The following is a 21,943-nucleotide window of genomic DNA, read 5'->3' as shown; positions in this document are numbered from 1 at the left end:
GACTTTTGTTTTTCTTTTTTTTCCCCACCAATTCACCTACAAACGTATCATCCAGTCCCACTGTTGCTGCTGGGAAGAGACTGCCAGGGCATTAAAAAAAATGACATTTTCAAATGCTTCCCTCCCACTCCTTTACTTTTTATATTAGCCTCTTGGAAACTGGAAATTGAAATCTGTTTCCTCCCTCAGGTTTTCTTTTCTTTTTTTTTTTTTTTCTTTTCTCTCTTCTATTGCTTGAGCATTTGTTGGCTGCTTTTTAAAGGCAGCCTGTAAGTTCATGAAATGAAACAAGCAGAGAAATAAGCTATACCATACTAAGGTGGGGAGGATGTTAATACATTTTGCAGAAAGGCTTTGCAGACTTCAGACACAGACAGGAAAGCAAGGACACTGTAGGTAATATTAGCATGGACTGCATCCCATAAATACCTCTGTGCCACTCTAGCACAGATGTAGTTGCCAATAAGGAGCTGGTGCCAGGCAATGAAGTTATAGACCCTATGTAATTCCATGCAAGTCTCAGTGCTGTGTGACGAAGATGTTTATAGCTGCTGGAGTGCCTCCTGTTTGATGCATCTTTCAGGAGGTTATTCACATAGGTCTGTCCTATGTCCTGGAGACTTCACTCACTTGCAGAACAATTAGAAGTCCCAGATGAAATGTGTCTCATTATGGCATATACGACATTACACCTCAGGACATGTTGTCATGAAGGCTGGATGTCAGAACACTGGTCCAACAAGCAATGCTTTATTTCTTTCTGTGTCCTGTTAGTGCAGTGGGGTGTGATGTCATGCAGCCGTCTGGACGTGATGCTGACTCAGCCTGGGCTTCCTGGCACTGTGCCCCTGAAACCCATTGCCTCTCAGGATGGATCAGCACCACAAAGCGGGCGATGGGCCTGTCCACCTGTCTTATTTCTGTTTCCATGTGCCTTTCCCTCCTGTCAAGGGATTTACTTTACGTATGAGATACTAAGAAAATCAATCCCTTCTTTTATAATAAAAACCTGACTCCAGGAATCCTGGTCAGTGTTGCTGTCTTTGGGGATTTCTTCACAAAATTCAAGCAATTTGTGTGTTTTCATTAAAAAAACCAGCCCCCTAAAAATGTAGCTCAGCTTTTCAGTTATTTAGAGAGGCAAGGTTTTGCGGTATTAGCCTCAAAGTCGCCAGTGTTAGTGGCAAACTGTTGAAAACAAAATGCAATTTTTTTTCTTAAAAGAAAAACATATTAAAATTAAGCAAAGAATGTTTAAATAATTTGGGGATAGCTGATTTTTCTTTTCATGAATGCTTGTAACTAATATAACTGTTCACCCCTGCAAAAGTAAGCACAGGGCTATAGCAACATTAACTGTCCTCCATGTCTCCTAATTCCAGTATGATTTACCCTTCAGCTGGATACTTGCTATTAATGACACTAAAAATGTAAAACAATGATTTTTTGTTGTTGTTGTTGTTGTTGTGCAACTTTTAGCTGCCTTATTGAACACTTAGCAGAGAAGGGCTGGAAATGTTCAAATTAGCAAGCACGGGTATAAGAAAAGGGGGCCTTTTTTCTCTCGGCCCATGGCTTTGCATGACTCTGTAACCTCCTCATCCGCATCAGAAATTCCAACATGAAGGAGTTGCTGCAGCCGTCGCTTTCTGTTCATCCTCAGATCTTTGTTCAGGCATTTCTAACATGGTCCTTACTTCACTGTCTGCCCCTTTTCCTCTTCAGCTAAAAGGATGTGAAGTAGGATCAATGCTTTCTTATTATTGTTGTCCTGTCCTCATGTTCTGAATGTGCTCTTTGCAGGGATAAACTGAACATCCGCACAGCTGAATAACTCCAGCTTCTCTCCTCTGATTCCCAGCCCTTTTAAATAGTGCTTTCTGTCCAGTGTGCCCCAGATCTCAGGAGCACGCAGCAGCTTCCCTCCTGCTTCCTGCTGGGCTTGGATCAGCACCCCCCCAGCCCTGAGACACTACACCCTCCCTTTTCGTGTGAGGTGCACTGCCCCTTAACACGAGCCCACCCGCACGTTCAGCGGTGCAGCCTCATACTTGGCTGACCCACCCATGGGCCTGCACGAAGCAACAGGGGGAGGCTGGTTGCACCTCATGACGGTCTGGGATACGTGCAACCTCTATGGGTTTTTGGTTCACAATCAGATGGATTTTGACCCCCTCTAATGTTAGTGTTTCTAGATGGAGCCCACTGCTCCCAGCACAAGCCTCGGGATTTAATTACCCTTTGCCAGGGCTATTGTGAATTCACAGTGGTTATTATTCACTGTGAACTCTGTCTTGCCCATGCTCTGTGCAACGTGACCCCTTTCTCAGTCATGCTGGAAGCAGCTCAGCACTGTGGGAAATCCTGAGCACGGTTAAAACAAACAAATGAGCCCTGAAGGCAGTAGCTTCCAGCCACAAGACTTCAGTTACAAAGTCAGCTCATCTAAACACCTTAAAAATGTCACCAGAAACACTGCTGCAGTGTGTCAACCCTGGTTGCTTGTTGCAAGGAAAGCAAAGCTTTTGCTGTTTTCAGAGTGGTGCCCGTTGGAGCCATTGTAGGGTCAGAGTGGATTTCATTAGCTACGTGGAGCATCAGGAAAGTCAAAAGGAATGAGAAGAGGCTGGAGGCCGACACGTGCAATGGTGCAGTTGGCTTGCAAGAAGGTTTGTTAGAGCCCAACCATACTGCAGCTCCTGATCCCTCGCCTCATTTCCAGCAAAAAGAGACACTCCAGCTTTTATAACATATTGATTAGCAGGAAAAATAATGTGTGTGGTGAAGCTGTCCATAGCCTTTCTCTGTGAAACTTTCCAGCCAAAACTAGGTCAGGTTTAAAAGCCTAACGTGTGCACCGAAGCACAAAGGCAGTGAGAGAGATGACTTGTTCCCAGTAATGATATTTTAAACAAAAGGAAAGAGCTGGCATTCTGTTTGTTTGATGGCTGCAAGCTGACTGGGTATTTCACTACAGCTGTGTTTTGCTTTTAAACACTACCACAGTATTTACTTGCAGAGACAGGGCAATGAGTTGCAGGCAGAGGCTGGCGGGGAGGATGCTACAGCAAAGGTAGCTAAATAGCGTAATTTTCCTTGTTATAATTCTGATACATTGCAGTAGCCATTATCCACACACAAGGTGAGAGATGTTCCCCTGGCCTTACAGGCAGAGTAGCTAAGGTGGAGGAGACCATTACCTCTGTTTTGTGGACAGGGATATCAGAGATACTAATAGAATAAATGACTTGCTATGGGTCTGAAAAAACTCTTTGCCACAACTGTGTACAAGACCAGTGTTCTTCCATCTTGTCTTCTGTACAAACATCTTTTATTTAAAAGAGAGACTGGCCAACAAGGTTTTTTTTGCCACATATCAGTTTGAGCAGCAGAGTGGTGGTAACTGTTGCTGACGGCAGGTATATCCACTGGCAGTGGCAGGTCTCACGTCCTTCCTGGGCTGTGTACCCTTGTGAAGCAGCATGTGCTGCACTATGGGGACCCAACCTGGCAATTTCGGTTCCTCTGAGATTTTACTTTTCACTAGAGTCTCTTGCAGTAATGTCTCAGTGAAACCTCTCTTCATCCCTGCCAGAGATGTGCAGTCAGAAGTCAGGGTGCCCTCAGGGGTCCCCTGGGCACCTCTGGCCCATGTGAGCACCTGTGTGGCCAGCAGCTGATGGCCTGGGTAGAGAGAAACATTCCTCTAGTGGCCAACTCTACTCCTTAGAAGGGTGTCTAAGGTAATATAGGTTTCTTGCTGTGGAATCCTCCTCTGCCTCTGTAGAAAAAGCTTAGACATTTAATTTTTAGATCTGTTCTACATTTTTCCTGGCAAAATGTGATCTGCTGTATTATTGGTCTCAAATCCTGCTGGGCTGCACCAGGACACTCTGCTGATTGTCTTTAGCAATAGTATTAGCATATCCTACTCTCTAGGGGCTACCAGTAATAATCACCATACACACCAGGGATGCTGTGCTGCTTCGGTAATTCATATTTACCGTGTGCTTTGATGGTTTTGGAAAGGAGGTCTGACAAAGAAGGAAAATATTGTGACTGCAGCTGATAATGTGAGAAAAGGGGAATAGATTAGAATCTGGCTTGCTACAGCATTTTGCTCAAGTCTATTCTAGATAGGCTTTAAGGGAACCTGCATCACTACAGTCTCTGAGTGCCTTCCAGTAGTGCGTTAAGAGATCTTACCAACATCTGCTACTTCTGAGTCACCCTTCTTTTCTTCTTCTCCCAGAGCTAGAAGGATATGTGATTTTTTAGAAGAAATGTGCAGCTCTATATCCTATCTAGCATGTGCCTGGGGCCCTAAAATGCTCTAGCAGTCTGCTTAAATAAATACTAAAACTCTTCACATCATTATGCTACTTTAGAGTGAGTAGCAAAGATTGTTATCCCTGTGGTATGCCAGGTGGAAAGCCACTGCACAGAAAGACTGTGAAAATTCATCATACATGTAGCATCAACATCAGAGTCAAAACCAGACTGCAAGTCTTGTAGTGCTTTGGTGTTGCTTGTGTTGTCAGTATCTTATAAAATGGTCAGTTTAGAGTTCTCACTGTGAGTAATGTTTCTAAAAAGCTAACATCATCTCTAATTTCTACAAATTACACATAATTTCTGTTGTGGTTGTTCACTAACAATTCAGGAAAAAACTTTACGGTAAACTCTGGATGATAAGATTTAATAAGTGCTTTCATACATTTTTATCCTACTCATCTGTTTTGAGTGGTAAATGCAACATGGACTTTTCATTTCTTTAGTGGTTGGACAGCTGGCTGAATGGTAATTGAGAGTTTCAAATAAGCAGGAATCTTGAAATGAAGTTTTCTTGGATTAGTAGCAGAGATAATTTTCTGTTCTGGGACTATATTTCTCTTTTAACCCATAGACATGTTTATATTATCAGTAAAAAGTAACTTTGCACCTGAGCTATAGCTCAAAGTTCTACTGCCCACCTGCCCCCTATGCCATAGGCATAAGTTATGAAGTCATAAGAGGAAATCTGCTTCGATCAACAGACTGTTGGGACAGGTTACCATTTCTACATTAATTTCCTCTGAAATGTTTGTAAATTTTTTAAACTGTGCTTGCTTTTATTTGTCTGTAAAAAACCCCATGACTATTCCATATCAGATAGGCCTGCCTTACTTAACTGAGGCTTGCAAGACACTTTGCAATCATCTCAGGACAAGAGCACAGAGTCTCTAGGCAGAACATGCATGTTTTCCCTTACTTGCAGTGGACATTGTAAAAGTAAGACCATGGTCAGTAGGCGGAAGATAGAGGCTGTTGGAAGTATGTACATCAAATATTTAATTTTCTTGTTGAAAATGTGGCTCCAAGCTGAAAGTAAACAGTTTTCTAAATCAGAGAGATGCTCCAAGGTTGAAAGATGTCATATGCAGGCTGGGGAGTGTGTTTTAATGGTAAGTTTCTCTTACCATTAAAAAGACACTGTTTTCTACCTTTTCCATCCATGGTACCTATGATCTTACAGAATATTTGGTTGAGGTCTTTCAAAAAGATATGTCCTTTCCAGACAGGTTGTCTCTCCTTGAATGCTCCAGGAAGCATCCATGTAAAAAGAAAAACAAATAAGCCTAAACAACCCACCCTGTGATAGCACTACCGCTTAGGAGAAGAGCAGCTTTTCTCCTCTGAGCTTGGGAACACTTCTCTAAGTTTGCAGGGATATGTGTTATACCTCAGGAAGGCAACATGAAGGTATGAAGCTGTAAAAATTCTCCTCTTCTGAACTACATCCCAGGCTATCCAGGGGCAAATACCCCTACACCTGAAGGGAAAAGGAGATTCTTGTGTTTCCTAATTACTCCCTCGTAACTGATTTGAATGATGACCAGGTTAAGGCAATTTGGGGCACTCAGAGACCCACTGGGGATGAGCAGTCACTCTGATGCTCTGCAATGATCATGGCACTGAACTCTCTTCCCATTGTAAAGGGGAATAAGAGGTGCAGAGAGGTTCTCCTGTACCTTTAAGAGTGGAAGCAAGAAGAGTGAGAGCAAGAGGGAGGACAGGTTCCCTTGGCCATGGGTTATCTTCAGTACTGGTTTCAAAAGGATCTCTCTTCCCTTCCTTTGTCCTTCCCCCATGGGAGGGGTGTGCTGAAGGACTGGTGTCAGGGAGCCCAAGAACGTTCAGCTGTGCTGGGAGGAACAGAGCACTCCACACCGCTCCAGGTTCTCTGCACTCTCCAAACAGAATCCAAATGACATTTTCCAGATTTTTCTTTTTCTAGACATGGTGGAAAAGGCAAAATCTCCTATTTGGTACCCATTGTGGTACTCTGGTGCTGAGTAGGATCACATTGTACTCTGTCTTACCCAGATTTTCTTGGCAGGTTGACTGCCCAGAAATAATAAGCCTATAAATAGGGTTTAAACTTCCCAAGTCTTATGATGAGTCTGGGAATATTCACCCTTCCCACAAACCAGGAACAAAATCTAAATCTAACCCCACATTATGACAGATGCTGTCTTTTTTTTTTTTTTTTTTTTTTTTTTTTGGTGTTAGATGGCATGGCAAGCACTTCTGCCTCTAGTATTAAATATTACAGCTCATGCACCTTTGAGAAAAAAATTACAGAATCAGTCAATGTGGGACTGGCCTATAATAAGATGCTAGTTTGAAAATTCGTATCACCCAAGAAGACCATTCCTTAATGGTAAGCTTAATTACAAATGAGGTCTGAAAATGGTATTCAGACAGTGTACTGTCTTCTATATCAGCTCTTAAAAAAATCACATGGTTTTTAAAAGTAATTGTAAAGTGACTCTCTTCCATCTCTTCTACCATATTACCCTAATGTCTCTTGGGAAATGCAGCATTGCACTGCTGCTTCTGCTCAAAGCCAGTGATGCAGGTGGCCTGATATACCACCTCTAAGGCCAATAGTAAAATATCTTGCATGTCAGTGGGGGGCAGGATCTTTAGAAGGTTGATATAGGAAAGCAAAATTGAAGATCTCTCCCTAAACCTTGGTTTGGCAGTGATACTCCTCAGCCCCTATTGCTTTCCTTGGATCATAGCTCTGACTCCATGTCAGGTTTGCTGCCTATTTTCCTCTGCCTGCTTAGAGAGGATGCACTGATACAGATTATTACTACATTACAGTCCAAAAGAGAGGCAAATCAGTGACCTCTATGCATGAGAACAAATCCCTTGGGTGATACAGCTGTTCTGTAGCTGTGTCTGTCTCAGAGCACTCTAATGGCATATGCATTGCCCTAAGAGAGACAGGGCCCTACTGAGTGAAAGGCAGCTCCTCCTCTTCTGGGTGCCACAGATCTCAGCAGGCATAAATTAGGATGTCTCAGACAGACCCACTCCCTGTTTACACCAGCTGCATGTGAAGAGAATACATTAAGGCTGATTTCTTGAGCAGGGTGCAATGGGCTGCCTCACATCCTGACAGACAGAAAGAGGGAGAGCAGCAACATATTTAGCTTGCAACAGTATGGATTTCCTCACAGGCCATCCTCTCTTGTTACTGAACCCATCATCTCTCCTGGGGAGCAGCAGCCTCTCCTGGGTTTGGTCTAACTGGTAGTTAAGCTAGCATAAACCAAAGTGATCACATCTGACAGCACCTTAGTAATAAGACCATGGCAGCACAAAGGCAGAAGCAAATTAATCTCCTCAACTGTGATTTTATACAGGTCAGAAATTTTCTTAAGTCTATCAGGCACCATTTGTGCCTCTTTTACATGCCTCATTTCTCTTGCTCATGGCCGGGACAGGTAAGATGTGGTGCATATGTAGGGCAGACCTCTGGGACCCGCCTGTCCCTCCAGTTTGATGGTTCCTGGGAGCTGTGGTCAGGCAGCAGGCAGTGAAGCAGGTTCTAGTTTGTGCTATATGACAGTTGCACCAAGCAAAACCCAGGCACAGGCTAGTAAATCATATTTCAAGGTGACCAAATATAACTTTTGGGTCCCCCAAGGATCTGTGTCACTATTGGTCTTGATGAACGATCTAAAAGGGGATTGTAGACAGCAAATACGATGGTGGCATAAAATGATTAAGAGCAATAAAAGCTGGAGGAGAAATGACAAAATCAAGAGGGACCTAATAAAGCTGGATAAATGTGCAATGCAGCAGCAAATGAGATACAGTGTTGCAGGAAACTTTATGCCAGAAATAATCATGTTAACTCTTCTTATGCATTCTTGAGTTCTGCATTTTGCTCTGAAGAGATCTGGACGCTTGACAGACAGCTTAAAGAATGCTGCAACTCAGAGCCTAGATGTGCTGACCAGTGCAGTATAAGAGCTGGCAGGTCATGCAATCTACCTAGACAAGACAGAGATGGGCGGTAGGAAGGGAAAAGGAAAATGTCAGAGACTGTAGCGTTTGCCTGTGGTCACTCATAAAACCAAATGTAGAGCAGAGGGCTTAAGAATGTCATGCCCAGGGTCAGACTCCAAACCGCAGGGATAAATCCCCAGAGGCCAGGCCGTTAACTGGGAGCGAAGCACCTCCAGAGGGCCATAGCATCATACAGATGGCCAGGACAGGCGGAATGGATCACTCTTTGTCTGGCTCTGTTAGTTAGATAGAGAGCTTAGATGAGTTGCTTAGGCCATATGCTCAATCTTTAAGTGTCTGGAATTAGTAAAATGACTTACACCCTCTGTTATTTTTCCCTCTGTACCATTTATTTTCAGCCACAGCTGAGACCAGGGGACTGTTCCTGGATGGTAAGTTGTTTTGTTTTTTCCTGAGAACTGGCAGCTGTGGAAAAAAATGTCATCAGAGGAACAAAATGATATGACTAGTGATAAAAGCTCTATGCACTCAGACTGGCCTTGGTGCACAGGGGGACTGGGGACACTGGTTATGGGGGGGGGGGCATATGGGATCTTGTCCTGGCCCTTTGACATTCCTGCCATTATGCCAGGGCAGGGGGTAGAGTGTGGGTCCCACACAGGACTGGGGCTGTCACCTGGAGCTGTCTGCTGGTGTGGCGAAGCCCAGTCCCTCCACCACGGCAGGCTGAGCTCCCTGGCTGTAAACCACTAGCAGGTTTTATGTAGTGCTGCAAACGTTCATGCATGATGCCAGGCCTGACCTTGAGGAGCCCCAGGGCAGGAGACTGGGGACCTGCATGATCAGCATGTTTGTTTCACTGCCAGCCTGTGGCACCACACATTTCCTTTGGGTTTAGAGTCTTCTCCCCTGTTCTACTCTGGGCCATGCCTGCTGAGCCCTGATGTATCCACAAGTGGATCTTTTTGTATCTCATCAGTAAAACAGAGCACTCTTCAGTTTTGTTTGTGGGAGGGTGATAGATGCAAGTGTTGGTTGTTTGCACAGAGATTTCACAGGCTGCAAAAACACTGTCACCTGTTCCATAAAACAGAAAAAAAAAAAAAAAAAGCCAGGCTGCCAAGTGCCTACTAAATACCAGCTGGTAAGTGCCACAGCATCAGCCTGCACAGCTATTGACTGTGCTCACAAGCTGAGGCAAACCTGAGGATAATCAGGCAGCCTAACAGTGACATGCAGCTTAGGAAGGTGGCTCGGAGCCTGCTCTCCCTGCAGGCTCCTCTGTGGCATGAGTGCAAGCACCTAACAAAAGTGCTGATGGTTCTTCCCCACCTGGAGATCACAACCTAGGAAGCTGGTCACAGCTGCTGCATAGCCTGTCTTGCAGAGGCCACCGCTGGAAGCTTCTGTGGAGTAAAACCAGACCTTGGAGCAGCTTATCACGGAAAAACCCTCAGTAAATGCTGTAGTGACCTTCAGGTTGAAGGCAATATGATGCTGGACTGCATTTCTCCCCCCCTTCCTCCCCCTCTGCCTACAATGGGAGAAGTACACCATTGTGGTATCAGGACATGAAGAACTACCCAAAGGCTTTTTGTTACTGTAGGTTGTGACTAAGGGAAGAACCAGTAATGGTCTGAAAATACCAAACCATAGCTCTACAGACAGTAGCCTTGTATGGCAGCAAGGGATACTTGCCTTACACTTCCCGGGGAAGGCTTTCGGCACTGAATGTATTGATGCAGTGGAAGATTGCCTAGAAAAATTACAGAGCCATAACTGTTGGGGATTTCAAGAATAAACAGGCATCTGCTTAAAATATATAAACCTGATGGTTAATTCAGACAAGAAATGGTGGAGTAGATGTCCTCTCTATCTTCCTTCCTGGCCTATGTTCTGTGATTCCTGTTGCATTGGGGGGTGAGGAAACTCTCAGCAGCCTCTCAACAGCGGTTTTGTGTCCCATACACCACTTCCTTGATCATGGTGGCTGCAGTTCTTTGTCTAGTGTTATAAAATCAATATGATATGTGAGGGTTAGTGGTATGGGATGAGTAAAAGAGTCATTATCCCATAATTTTCAGTGCTTTTTCTGCAATGGTGTAAGGCAGGTTCAGGTGATAAACAGAAGCTATGGCATATTATGCCTGTGGAGGCACAGATTTTCATCACATCAGATGGGCAAATGTTTGAGAAGTCACTAAAATTTTTTTCCTTGCTGACTGCTTGGCTCTCCAAGGGTGCGTGGCTTTGTATGAGTCTCTGGAAGCAAGGCCCTTGTCTTAAATTGGTGCAACCTAAGGTTGGCAAAGTAGAGACAGCAGTGTTCTGTGTGCATCTGCAACAGAAACTGAGCACAATATGCACGTGGTAAAACTGTGGTAACTGGGTGGTTATGTCTGCACATCTATTTTCTGGGCAATTTGAGATGGAGAGATTCCTTAGCTAGAAAGAAACCTGCAAATGCCATTTCAGACTGTTCTGCTTTCAGAAGTCTCTCACCATCTTCCATGAAACTGATGTTAGTGTAATTTCCCTGGCCCTTCCCATTTACACATGCAAACAAGATAAGATCCAGGCTCAAAACTTTCATTGCAGAGTCAGAATGACCATAAAAGGGTATTGCGTGATGCAGTCTGCCATGTCTGCTGTGTAACTGGTTACCAAGCTTCTCAATGCCCCAGCTATAATGTTTTAAAAAAATCATCCAAGACTTGCTTTCAACTTCAGCACAACTGGAATAAAAAAGTGACTAGTCTGATGGGCTGCACTTGGGCTGATTCGTGGCTAAGGATAATGTCCAAGCAAACAACAATAAAAGAAGCAACCTGCTGGAACCTGCAAACTGAAGGCTTGTCTCCTTGACACGCTGCTGCTGAACCATTTTTTCGTGATGCTCAAGGCATGTAAAGCCATGGATAAGCACTAACTGCTGTGTGCAAAGTAGTCAATAAATTGCCATCAGACTTTTCCTTCTGTTTAACTTTTATTAAAAGAGGTGCTAAGGTACTGTACTGTATGCAGTACATCATATTTATTACCAAAATTAACAAATATACAAAACTTATACATGTAATTTTCTTACATCCATTTATTGGTCTATAATACTGCATTTGTTCAAGTAGGTTATCTACAGTATGTAAACATCCCTTGGATTGACCTCACACAGATTAGGAAAGCCCATCTAACCCATGTAGTTACCAAATATAGCTTTTTCTTTTTTTAAAATTTATTTGGCTTTCGTTGGTAGAATCTAATCTTCACATTTGGCACATGGAAGAGACATCTACAGTGCAAAAGAGGCAGACTTTCTGGTTTTGTTCTGAGCAGTTTAGCAGAGTCATGGTTTTAAAGAGCCTAGAATAAATTTACACAAACTTGATAGAAGATGGATTAGTGTTAACACCAATGACTCACAGATCAGCCGTTAAACTACAGCAGAAATTCAAAGCCTCTTCCCCAACCCTCATCCAGGTGGAAAAAAAACTCAGCCTTGTTTCTAAAGGATTAAAAAAGGACTCCGTTAGCAACAGAGAGAGGAGTTTTAGTTTACAAAGAGCCGTCTGAGATTCCAGTTTCAATTTTCTGCTTTGTGGGATTTTTTTCCCCCCTCTTGTTAGCAAGCAATTTTTTTTCCCCCTTTTTAATGGGGGAAAAATAACTGGTGAGGAACAACTTTTCTGTGGTGGCAGTTTTTCAGTGAGTTGGAGATTACAGTTGGAGTTTACAGATCTTTGAACCCAGATGTATAGAGCTCAGTAAGCTGCCGTGTACAAGGGGAGAGAAAGGGGGAGAGAGAGTAACGTCATTATATTCCAGGCTTCGAGCTTTGCAATTTTGCTGTAAAAACGAGGAAAAAAACTTCCTTCCTTCTGCTTCTCACGGTTTCAAAAACGTGACTTAATTTAACTGAGTAAAGCTGATCCAGAGAGACCTTCATTCGCACCCTTCTTCCCATTCTCATCCAAGCACCGTATTGCTATGTTTTAGGAGGCCTCACCCATGTCCATGGAAGCATCTGATGAGAATGGACCTAACTGGACACCGTTTCGCATGGAAACCCCTCTGCCATTCCTCGTCTGTTACCACAGAGCCCCGCTGCTGTCTGTGGCACCATACATCTCGGCCAGCTTTTTGAAGCGCGGCCCCCAGTCCGTCAGGTAGTCGTAGCTCTGGTCTGAGTCTGTCGTCACTGACTGTAGGGAGCTGAGTGACTCCGCCACCGAGCCGTTCCCTTCAAACATGTACGTCTGAAGGGAGTCAAAGGGAGGTGCCCACAAGTCCATGTCAGCTTCGTACAGCTTGGCGAGCACGTAGTTGTGGACGTTGTTGTCCATGACGCACGCCTGAGGCACGTATCGGGAGAGGCTCTCTATTTCAGGGAGCATGTCTTGCCGGTTTTTCACCACCAGCTGGGCCTCCCGCGGGTTCCACATGGCAGCGATATCGAAGGCCTCCGTGTCCTCCTCCCCACCGCCTTCATCATCGTACCTGACGATGTTCTCATGGATGTTCTCCTCCTCATCAATGATGTACGGCTGCTTCCGCTGGCGGCGCATAGAGAGGATGAGGAGCACGAGCACTGCAGGAGGCAACCGAGACATGGGGCCATCAGTGAGGGGGCAGACCTTGCAAGGGCTTCAGACTCTCTGCCCCCCTGTTTCCTGTTTGGTGAGCCCAGCCAGCCCCTTGGATTTAAAGAGCTGTGGTGTTTGCAAGTGGAGAGGTGTAGAAATCCCCCACCCCCTAGTCAGAATTAGCAGCTTGAGGTCCTGCTAATCTGTCCCTTTTCTCACTTTAATTCTTAAGTCTTGGTGACACTTAGAACATGTGCTTGCAACGCACTGTAGTAATACCTGAGTTACCTTTAGCTAGCCAGGTAGGTATCAGTAACAGTTCATCTGCAGCAGCCCAAAGCTCCATAGATATATTTTTTTCCTGCTGTGTAGCCAAGTGTTGCAGCTGACCTCGGTGATGCCTCTTGGGCTGGGCACTCCACATGACATAGATGGATGGTGCTGAGGCACCATCGTGATATGTCTGCCTACACAGCAAAATGCTGAGCTAGCCCCTTAGTCTGCTCCAAAGCATGTATTTGTTTATCTGTAAGCCTCCTGCTGTCCTGTAGTGCTGGTGCTCCTCATCTCTGTGCTTCTTAACATGGGGAGAAGTGGTCATACAGGCACCAGGGCCCTTTACCGTTGAAAATGTGCCATCACCTGGTGACTGTATTTCCAGGGCTAGAACTCAGCAAAGGTTTTGAATGCTGAAATTTTGAACTGAGGTATCTAGGCTGCTTTGAAAATCCAGAATTGAGGCACCTTTACATAATTTTTCCTGTAGCTTACTCCACTGCTCCTCAAACTGTGTCCCCTGAAATTTCAGGGAATGTGTGTTTTGCACTAATGTCTCATGACTTGAGAGAGTGAATGAAGGAAGTGAAGTTCATTTGATACTAACAGCTAACAGGGAGCATAGGAAGTCTGGCCAAGGAAAGGATGACATTTATTTGTGGACACAGAACACATGCAAGGTGCTCAGCCCCTTTATAGCAGCACAGGCACCATTTAAATGTAATGTCTCAAGGAAAAGGGATGGAGGTGGGAACTCTCCTGTCAAAGAGACAAGAGGTGGAACTGGGCTTACCACTCCTGTTTCCTGTGGGAGCATTTGATCGGAAACTGCTGAGTATGAGGAAGTAACCTGTACCCAGCCACAGCTCTCAGCACTTCTTCCTGCCATCCCTCTTTCAGGAAAGCAGGGCCATACCAGACACCTTGGGGCATCTGGCAGAAACATTTGCAGGCCATAGTTTTCCCCCATTCCTACACCCCAGAGTCTGAAGCAACTGACTACACCATCTGGCCCTTGATATGGCTCTGTAAGGATGTGTGTGTCTACATGTAGTGTATATATATATATATATATATGTATGTATATATATATATACACACATAGATGTGTGTGTTTGCGTCCTTCACTTTTGGTGCATCAGCAACCCCCCGGCCAGAACCGAAGAGTTTGTCCCCTGCCAAGAAGAAGCCATGGGTTTACCTAGCAGGACAAAGATGCAGGCAAGGATCGCAATGAGTGCCCCTCTGCTCAGGCTGACAGGGAGGACATAGGCCTCTGCGTTGCAGGACATCACCATGCCGTCATCGTCACAGCTGCACACGTGCACAGTCAGTGTGCCTGTGCTGCTCAGCACCGGGCGGCCATTGTCACTGATCAAGATGGGGAGGTAAAAGGTGTTCTGCTCGTGTTGCCTGAAGCCAGAACGCCTCGTCAAAATCCATGCTGTATTGTCTAAAGGTAGAAAGTAAATGGAGAGAAGAGCTAATGTGCAGAGCAAACACATTCAGCAGCAAAGGAAGGTTAACAAAATCAGTCCTAGACCCACATCCATTTGTCATCTCTCTTTTTCCCTTTGTTTTTTATCAGTTTGTCACTAATCAGCATTTTGCTTCTGCCTCCCCTATTTCAGTATCTTCTCAGGCCGTATCTCCAAACCTGCAAGGCATATACACCTTAGGAGCTGCCCTTACTGCTTCTGACATAAAGTGCCCAGAGCAAACTCACAGCCTTCAGATTTAGCTAAAAGAGCTTTCAGAAAGCAAGACAGAAACGAACAGTTGAAGGCAACTTGTTGTCCCTGTTTGTTCATGCTCAGCAGCTTTTCCAGACCTCGCTCTTAAATGCTGCCACCATTTTGGAGATGCTGGTGTATAACCCTTGTGGACATGTTAAGGTACTCCTTAAGTTTTTTGATTCATGGCATAGTCGTCTGCTTGAGGCAACAAGAAGACAAAGGAAAAAAACAGCTTGCTATCCTAAAGCAGCGGTGAGTTGAAAATCTGCAACTAAACATTTTTCATTGAAATACATCCAATTTCATTGGCACTTTTGCCATTGAAAAAAGTCAGAATGCTACATGTCATCATTGTCAGAATTATTCGGCTTTATTTTGACCATTCTGCTTGATTCAGAGTGACTGCCTGCTTTTTATGAGAACTTAAATGAAAAGGAATCAAAATGATGCCCCTGAAAAAAAAAAAAAAGTGACCTAACAGCCAGTTGCTGTTGGTCATTTCAAGGGAAATTCTACCTTTGAGGCTTTTTCCTCCATATTCAGCATGTTTTTTTTTAAATGTCAGAATTTCCCAGTGGCATTTGAATTCCTGTCTACCCCCTCCCTCAAATTCCTCAGACTGTGCACCATTTCCTAAGCAGAAAGAAACTGGATTCAGGAATTTATTCTTCCAAATTGTCATCTCAGGGATGCCAAGGCAAAATCTTTGGATATCAGTGATTTTTGTCAGTGCTGACTTCCAAGCTTTTTGGCTTCAGGGACTTTTGGAAAGCGCAAGACTGAATGTCTCCAATGTGATCTGGGCCACCAGGGAGTCTAAAGGAACCTGCAGGAAAATTAGCCTTTCTTACAAACATGTCTGCAAATATTGGGCCAGCAAGGATAAATGGGGAACACAGGTACTTTTTCTCTTTGGCAGACCTACAAACTGTGACCCTGTGCAGTGATGCTGCGGGATTTTGGGGAGCTGAGCTTCATGCAGTTTCTTTTGCTACTTAGTTTTGTTTCCTGTTCCCTTGGTTCAAAAGAGGTCACAGCCTGGCCACCTGCATCTCCAGGTTGTTACCAATGTACATTTGCTGTGCTTTGAAATGCAGGGTGCAATCAGCTGTTCCCAGGTGGCTTGGAACAACGGGGCTGCTACCTGGAAATGGCAAAAATCCTTCTGATCACAAGCAGACTGAAAAAACCCAAAATATCAACAAGGGATCATTCCATTTCCTCATTATTTCCCTGTCAATTTGCTGCTAAAATTTAAATCTTGAGTGATTTTCTTCAGTGTAGAGACTCAGGCTGCATGCAGATAAATCAGCTGTATTATCTGCTGTAGTCTGAACATCAGAAATTATTTTATGGCTTTTAGGAGTGAAATCAGGAGTTTTACATACAGCCAGCTATGGAATATATGCAAACTCATGCTAGGCTTGCTAGACTTAAATTATGCTCCAAGTTCCATAGTTTGTGCTGCAGATCTTATGGCATCAGAAAGTAGTGGCACATGGAAGTATTGAGATGCCAGGCTCTAGAGTTCATGGGATTAGTTTGAATTTGTGACATGTTTTTAAAAGGAATCTCAGGGTCTTTTATTTCTTGAACATCAATAACATTCAAACTCTGAGAGCATAAAATTCTGAAGTGTGTGTGCATGTCCGTATGTGAATATATAGTGAAATTGTAGTGTCTCATTAAATTATGGGATCCAAAGAGCTGGAGCTTTGAGGAAAAATCACCAGGTGTAAGACAAAATCCCCAAAGTTGCTTAAAACTGATAATGTGTCAGTGTTTACTGATTTCACCACCTTTTTGATATACCATGCAGCTCTGAGTATGGGCAGTCGGTGTAGACAGACACAGATAAATTTCAGGAATGTGTCCCAAATCCCAGCCGAGAGCAGCACCTTGCAGCTCCCATGGTTCCTGGGCAAGGGATGTGCTACAGACAGGAGCCCTCACCTCCTGCAAACCTCCCCCTCCTCTCCGCTGGAGCACATGCAAGTGCTTTCTCTCCTTTGCACTGTTTATATGCCCTTTAGTATGTGCTCCCCAGCTATTAATACCACATCTTTTCATCACTGGGCTTGTTTTAGCATGAGAAAAACTAGACCAAAGGGCAGAAAAAGGCAAAGCACCTGCATTTATGCTGTGCCGATGGAAATGTCTGAGTCATCTTAACAGTGCAGTAATTTGGTTGCATTTCTTTTTCCTGGGTGAAAGAGCCACTCTCTTTAAACTGACTTACAATAGAAGTCACAAATTCTATTCTGGTGACAGCAAACCTTTTTACGTAAAAATGCTCTTTGTGAGGGAAAAAGATTTTATTATTCTGAGCTGGTCATACTTCGCCTATAAAAGAAGTCACAGGCCGTGAACCTGACTGAAGCTGTGCAAAATCAGCTAGTGAAAGATCTCAAGTGTTTTTAACCATAATTATTTTTCTGCAGGCCAAACCCAAATTTCTATAATCAAATATTGAAAGTTATACATGTATATATATATTTTCTCTGTTATGTGTTGACTATATCACCCAGGTCTTAAATGTTCTTGCTGATAAAATTCTGTTGGTGACTCTCAGCATTACATTTTGGCCCTTTTGTTTTGTTTTGCTTTGTACTGGGCAGGCATCCACATCATCCCTAAAGAATCTTTCTACCTGTTACTCTGCAACTGCAATATGTTGGTGCCAGAGCTTGTTGTGTGACTCATCAAAAGCCAATGCTGTTTGACGTGCTACTGCAGTGCGAAGGACATGCTGGAAAGTGATGCAGCATGGCAGAAACCGGCACACACAATTTTCTTCCAAAGTTGGTATGTGCTAAGCTCCAGCCATCAGGAGAAGAGAGCTTGTGAGGACATGAAAACCCCTTATATTAATAAAAAAAAAAAGCCAGCATGGTAAGGACGCACAATATTTTTGCTTCACAGGTTTCAACACAGCATCTTTGGCTTGCAGAGGGCTGGATGGTAGCACTTAGCTGCAGCGCTGAGCAGATACTGAAGACTGCAGCACGGTGGGTCCTGTGCCTGTGTGGCAGGAGGTGAAAACTGTTTTTCCTGCAGGCATGCAGGCTGGTATCTTCATGTGGTTGTGAAAGAAAGCCACAAAGCATCTCTTTCCTGCAGTTTTCTGTCCCACTGGAAGTGATGTACCTTCCTAGACAGGTCAGGGGAATTAACCACTGTGTAGGTCCAAATCTGAGATCAGAGCTAACCACCACCCTTCTTGCAAGAAAGGCTTGGTTTCTCTCTGTATGCATCCGTACAAGAACTGGGGATGATTAGCCCAGAACTTCTGCTAGTGTTTAAAAACTAATTGTAATAATTATGAATAGTTAGGAATAATATAAAGAAATATTTCGCCAGCAGTGGGAGAAAGAGAGCAAGGAAGCAGGTATTACAGACACCACCAGCTCAAGAAAGGGGCCACATTTTTTCTTGGGGGTTTTTAGCTCACTGCTTTTGTGCTCTGCAAAGTGTGAGGTAGACCACAGTTTTAGGGAAGGAAGAAATAGCTAAAAACTTTCCTAGGACAAATTTAAATGCAAGGGGGAGGACTGCCAGAGGCTTCCAATGATGGGCCTGGCGGTGGTACGTCACTGATGCCTGCACCCATTAAAATGGCTACTCTTGTCATCAGTTCCTGGTACTCAAAGATGGAAGGCAGCAGTTTAGTGTTTAATCTGGAAATGCAGTAAGTTTATTTTGTTGTTCATCCCACTCTCACAGCAAGCCTCTTCTGTCAAATTTTTCCCAGCATAATCTTGCCTGGATTTAGAAGTGGGAGAAGATGACTTGCCAGTGCCCTACATCAGTAACCAAAGAGATGGGAGACCCCAGCTCAGTTCCCTGCTTCATCTCGTATATCCTGTACGGCTTTGGGAAATCACTTGGGTCCAGATCTTTACAGATACATGTCTCTCTCCCACTGATTTTACTGAACTCAAAGGGAACCAGGCATGTAAGTACTTAATTTCTCCTTGCCCCAGATCCCTGTCTATAAAGTGGAGAACAATAGGATTTCTCTGTTTGCCAGAGATACATGGAGAAAGAATAGACTGACGAAGTTCTCAGACACTGAAATGATGAGGGCCAAAGAAATATGTAAAACAGCTCATCAGAATGCAAACTGTGATCTAGCTGTTGCTCAGCAGAAATCAAGGTTTTAATTGTTGCCAGGAAGGCTGCATGTCTTGCACTTTCTCTTATTGCGATATCGGACAACCAAGTAATCAGCACAATTGCTACTCTTAACAACGCCTTCCCACAGCCTGGGAAGCATTGCCATCTCCTATTTATGTGCACAAGCTATGACTAGCAAGGTGGGTTCTGCGTCTTGTCCTACCACCCTGTGACATACAGTATAGCTACCTGCTCTGTGACTAAGTCATGTAATTTATATAGTCCTTAGTGGTCCCAAGATGAAAATATAAATATAAATTATTGTTACTGAAATGACTACTGCACTCTAAATTGCTGAGGCAGTAAATTAATCCTTAATGTGTATATTTCAAATAGTCAGTGGTTTGATTCTTAACATTTTTATTTCAAATTTTTAACCAATAGTACCCTAAGCTTCTTGTGATATATATCTCTGGAAAACTGGTATTTTACAGAGAGTGGGAGGCACAGCCATTCAGTCACTGCTGTCACTATAAATTATCGCAAGTATGGCCTTAGAAAAAGTGCATCTGATGCTGGGAATTTTGTGTGTTTCTGTTTTTAGAACAATGCCTTGAGGATGAAATGAGTCTAGTTTGCCAAATGCTTTAGCAATAGTTGTTTTTTGTTTGTTCACTTATTTGAGCAATATATATTCAAAAAATAAAAAAGAGGGAAACAATGGGAAAGAGAAGGGGATAAAAATGGAAGAAATTTTGTGGGAGGCTTCAGGGACACTATAGAAAAAAATTACTTTGGGGATGAAAAAGCATTAACATGCTGGAGGGGGGCTCCAGACTCTGCAAGTAGCATGCTTTAAGACATGTTTATTTAGTGAAGGCAGGGGCTTTTTTATTAGCCTCTATGTTGCTCTTTCATACGCCTGCAGAGGCACAGACAGGGGCTTATGGAAGTAAGTGTGACAAGTAGGCATGTGTGGGAGCAGTGGCAGGCAATCTGCTTGAAGACTGGCCATGTATGTTGCAGGTGGCTAGTCTTTCTCCCCATTTATTCTGGAATCACTTGCTGATTTGTGGTACTTGACACACTAAACTCTTACTGAAATCCAGCCCATTCATATTGACTTTCAAAGCTCTGCACGAGGTCATTCAAGCTCTTTCCCCATGAAGGCTGGTGTGGACTGGACCTCAGCATCTGCCCATGGAGATCCTCTATCAGCAGCAGTCAAGTAAAGGTGTGCCATGGTGGGGCTTTCCTGCAGGCTATAAAACCACCAAAGCTTCCCAAAAAGAAGCAAATTCCACTGGTTAGAATACTCAAATGCCAGCACTTTGCCATGAATCTTCCCACTGGTGTTTCAGCTTCTACTTAGCACATCTTACACAGACTTTTAGCTGGACACCAAGTTACCCCCATGAGGCTCTGCATCTCCTCCCTCCCTCCCTTCCTTTCCTAGGGAAATGAGTATGTGCGAAGGGGAAGAAAAAAAGTGCTTGGGGAAAAAGATTTGGAACGGTACAAGAACCTTCCCTTTCTGTGCCTGGGAGAAAACATGAAGAGCACAAAAAAAGAGCAATGTAATTCTCTTCAGATTTGTCTCCTAGTTCCAGTTGCTATCCTACCTTTAAGCATCTCCTTTTGAACGAATGCAATTTCCACTCCAGTAATCTGAGATGCCTGCAGCCTGACCACAAGACCTGAATTTGCACAAAACACTGGCACATTTCCTTAAAGAAGAAAAAGAGGCCTATTGCTAGAGAATATTTATTGAGAAGAAAATATCATATAGCCTTCAAGTATATTAAGTAATATGTAATTTTATCACTGCCTTTAAGGAGCAGGTGTCACTTGGTATTATTTGAAATGGCAGTCTTATCACACACTATAAGTCACAGCCTCTCAAGTCCAACTCAGGCATTAGAAATTAGAGTAGCTAACTGTCTGTGTCCACTCTGATTACCTTGATTGTCCCTTAGAGTAAAGTTGGGGTTGTTGGCTGCCTCCGGAGCCAGGCTGTAGTAGAAGTGCTGACCCTCCTGTGGGTCGTCCCTGTCAATGGCACTCACTGTCTGGATCAGCTACAGAATATGAGAACAAAGCAGAAGCAGGCGAGAAGCAAAATATATATAATATAAATCAACAAACATAACATATAGTTAATTTTTATATAGAAATAAAAGCAACTGTAACTTCTGAATAAAACTCTTGCAGAGGTATAATAATTAAACCAAGAAGAGACTCAAAACCTTGCAGGTTTCATTTATTTTGCTCTGATCATGCAAATCACATTTAAACAAAGGAGGAGATAGTCTGTTTGCTTCAAACAACAGACACTCTCGTGCATCCCTATCTTCTGTTGCATGGTTCTTTTTTCTTTTGAGGGCTCAGGGTGTTCAGAAAATTCATTGTGCATTAAAGAGCTTGTAAGAAAGTCCATACTTACTTTCAGCATCATTTCGCAGGTAGAAAAGAACTTCAGGTTGAATTTTTTATCACTGTTTTAATTTTAAATCAATTAAATTCTTCCCAAGGTGTCCGTGGAAAAGAAAGAGAGAAACGGCAACTCTGCATGTGCAATAAATAACACCATGGAAAGAAACTAAGACAATGCTAAATCCAGAAAGAGATTTGCCACCTCACCTTTAGAGGTTTAGTAAAGTAGGTCTAACAGCTTGAAGCACAGTGAGCTATAGCTCTGTCTGAATAAACATGCTGACATCTTTTTAGACAAGGAATAAATCTTCACCTGGATTTTTGCATTTGAAAGTTATTTTTGGATTCAAAGGCAAATGACATACTCACAAAGACTTATGTACCACCTTAAAACTGATTTCAGAACTTTGCCAAATGTGACAACAGAATTTGTCTTTCTCCACTGAAGGAAGTATTCCAAATTAGTGTGCATGTCTCGGAAAGCTTATTATTTAGGAC

The 21,943-nt window shown here is 43.5% G+C and overlaps 1 protein-coding gene across 2 annotated transcripts in view; it reads right to left on the bottom strand.

The window, feature by feature from the left end:
• Positions 1-190: 190 nt before the first annotated feature.
• CDH20 (cadherin 20) overlaps positions 191-21,943 on the bottom strand; it is a 151,446-nt gene continuing 129,693 nt past the window's right edge. For both annotated transcript variants that reach the window (XM_080377811.1, XM_080377812.1), the window contains exons 10-12: positions 20,973-21,090; positions 14,362-14,613; positions 191-12,889 (exon numbers count right to left, since the gene is read on the bottom strand). In XM_080377811.1, coding sequence (XP_080233937.1) covers positions 12,390-12,889; positions 14,362-14,613; positions 20,973-21,090 — 870 coding nt within the window. In that variant the 3' untranslated portion in view covers positions 191-12,389. The remainder of the gene's footprint in view (positions 12,890-14,361; positions 14,614-20,972; positions 21,091-21,943) is intronic.

The sequence above is a fragment of the Falco punctatus genome (genome assembly GCF_963210335.1).
Source record: "Falco punctatus genome assembly, chromosome: 3".
NCBI classification, from domain to species: domain Eukaryota; kingdom Metazoa; phylum Chordata; class Aves; order Falconiformes; family Falconidae; genus Falco; species Falco punctatus.
The sequence above is the reverse complement of the archived record's forward strand: the minus strand, read 5'-3'. Positions and strand labels throughout refer to the sequence as shown.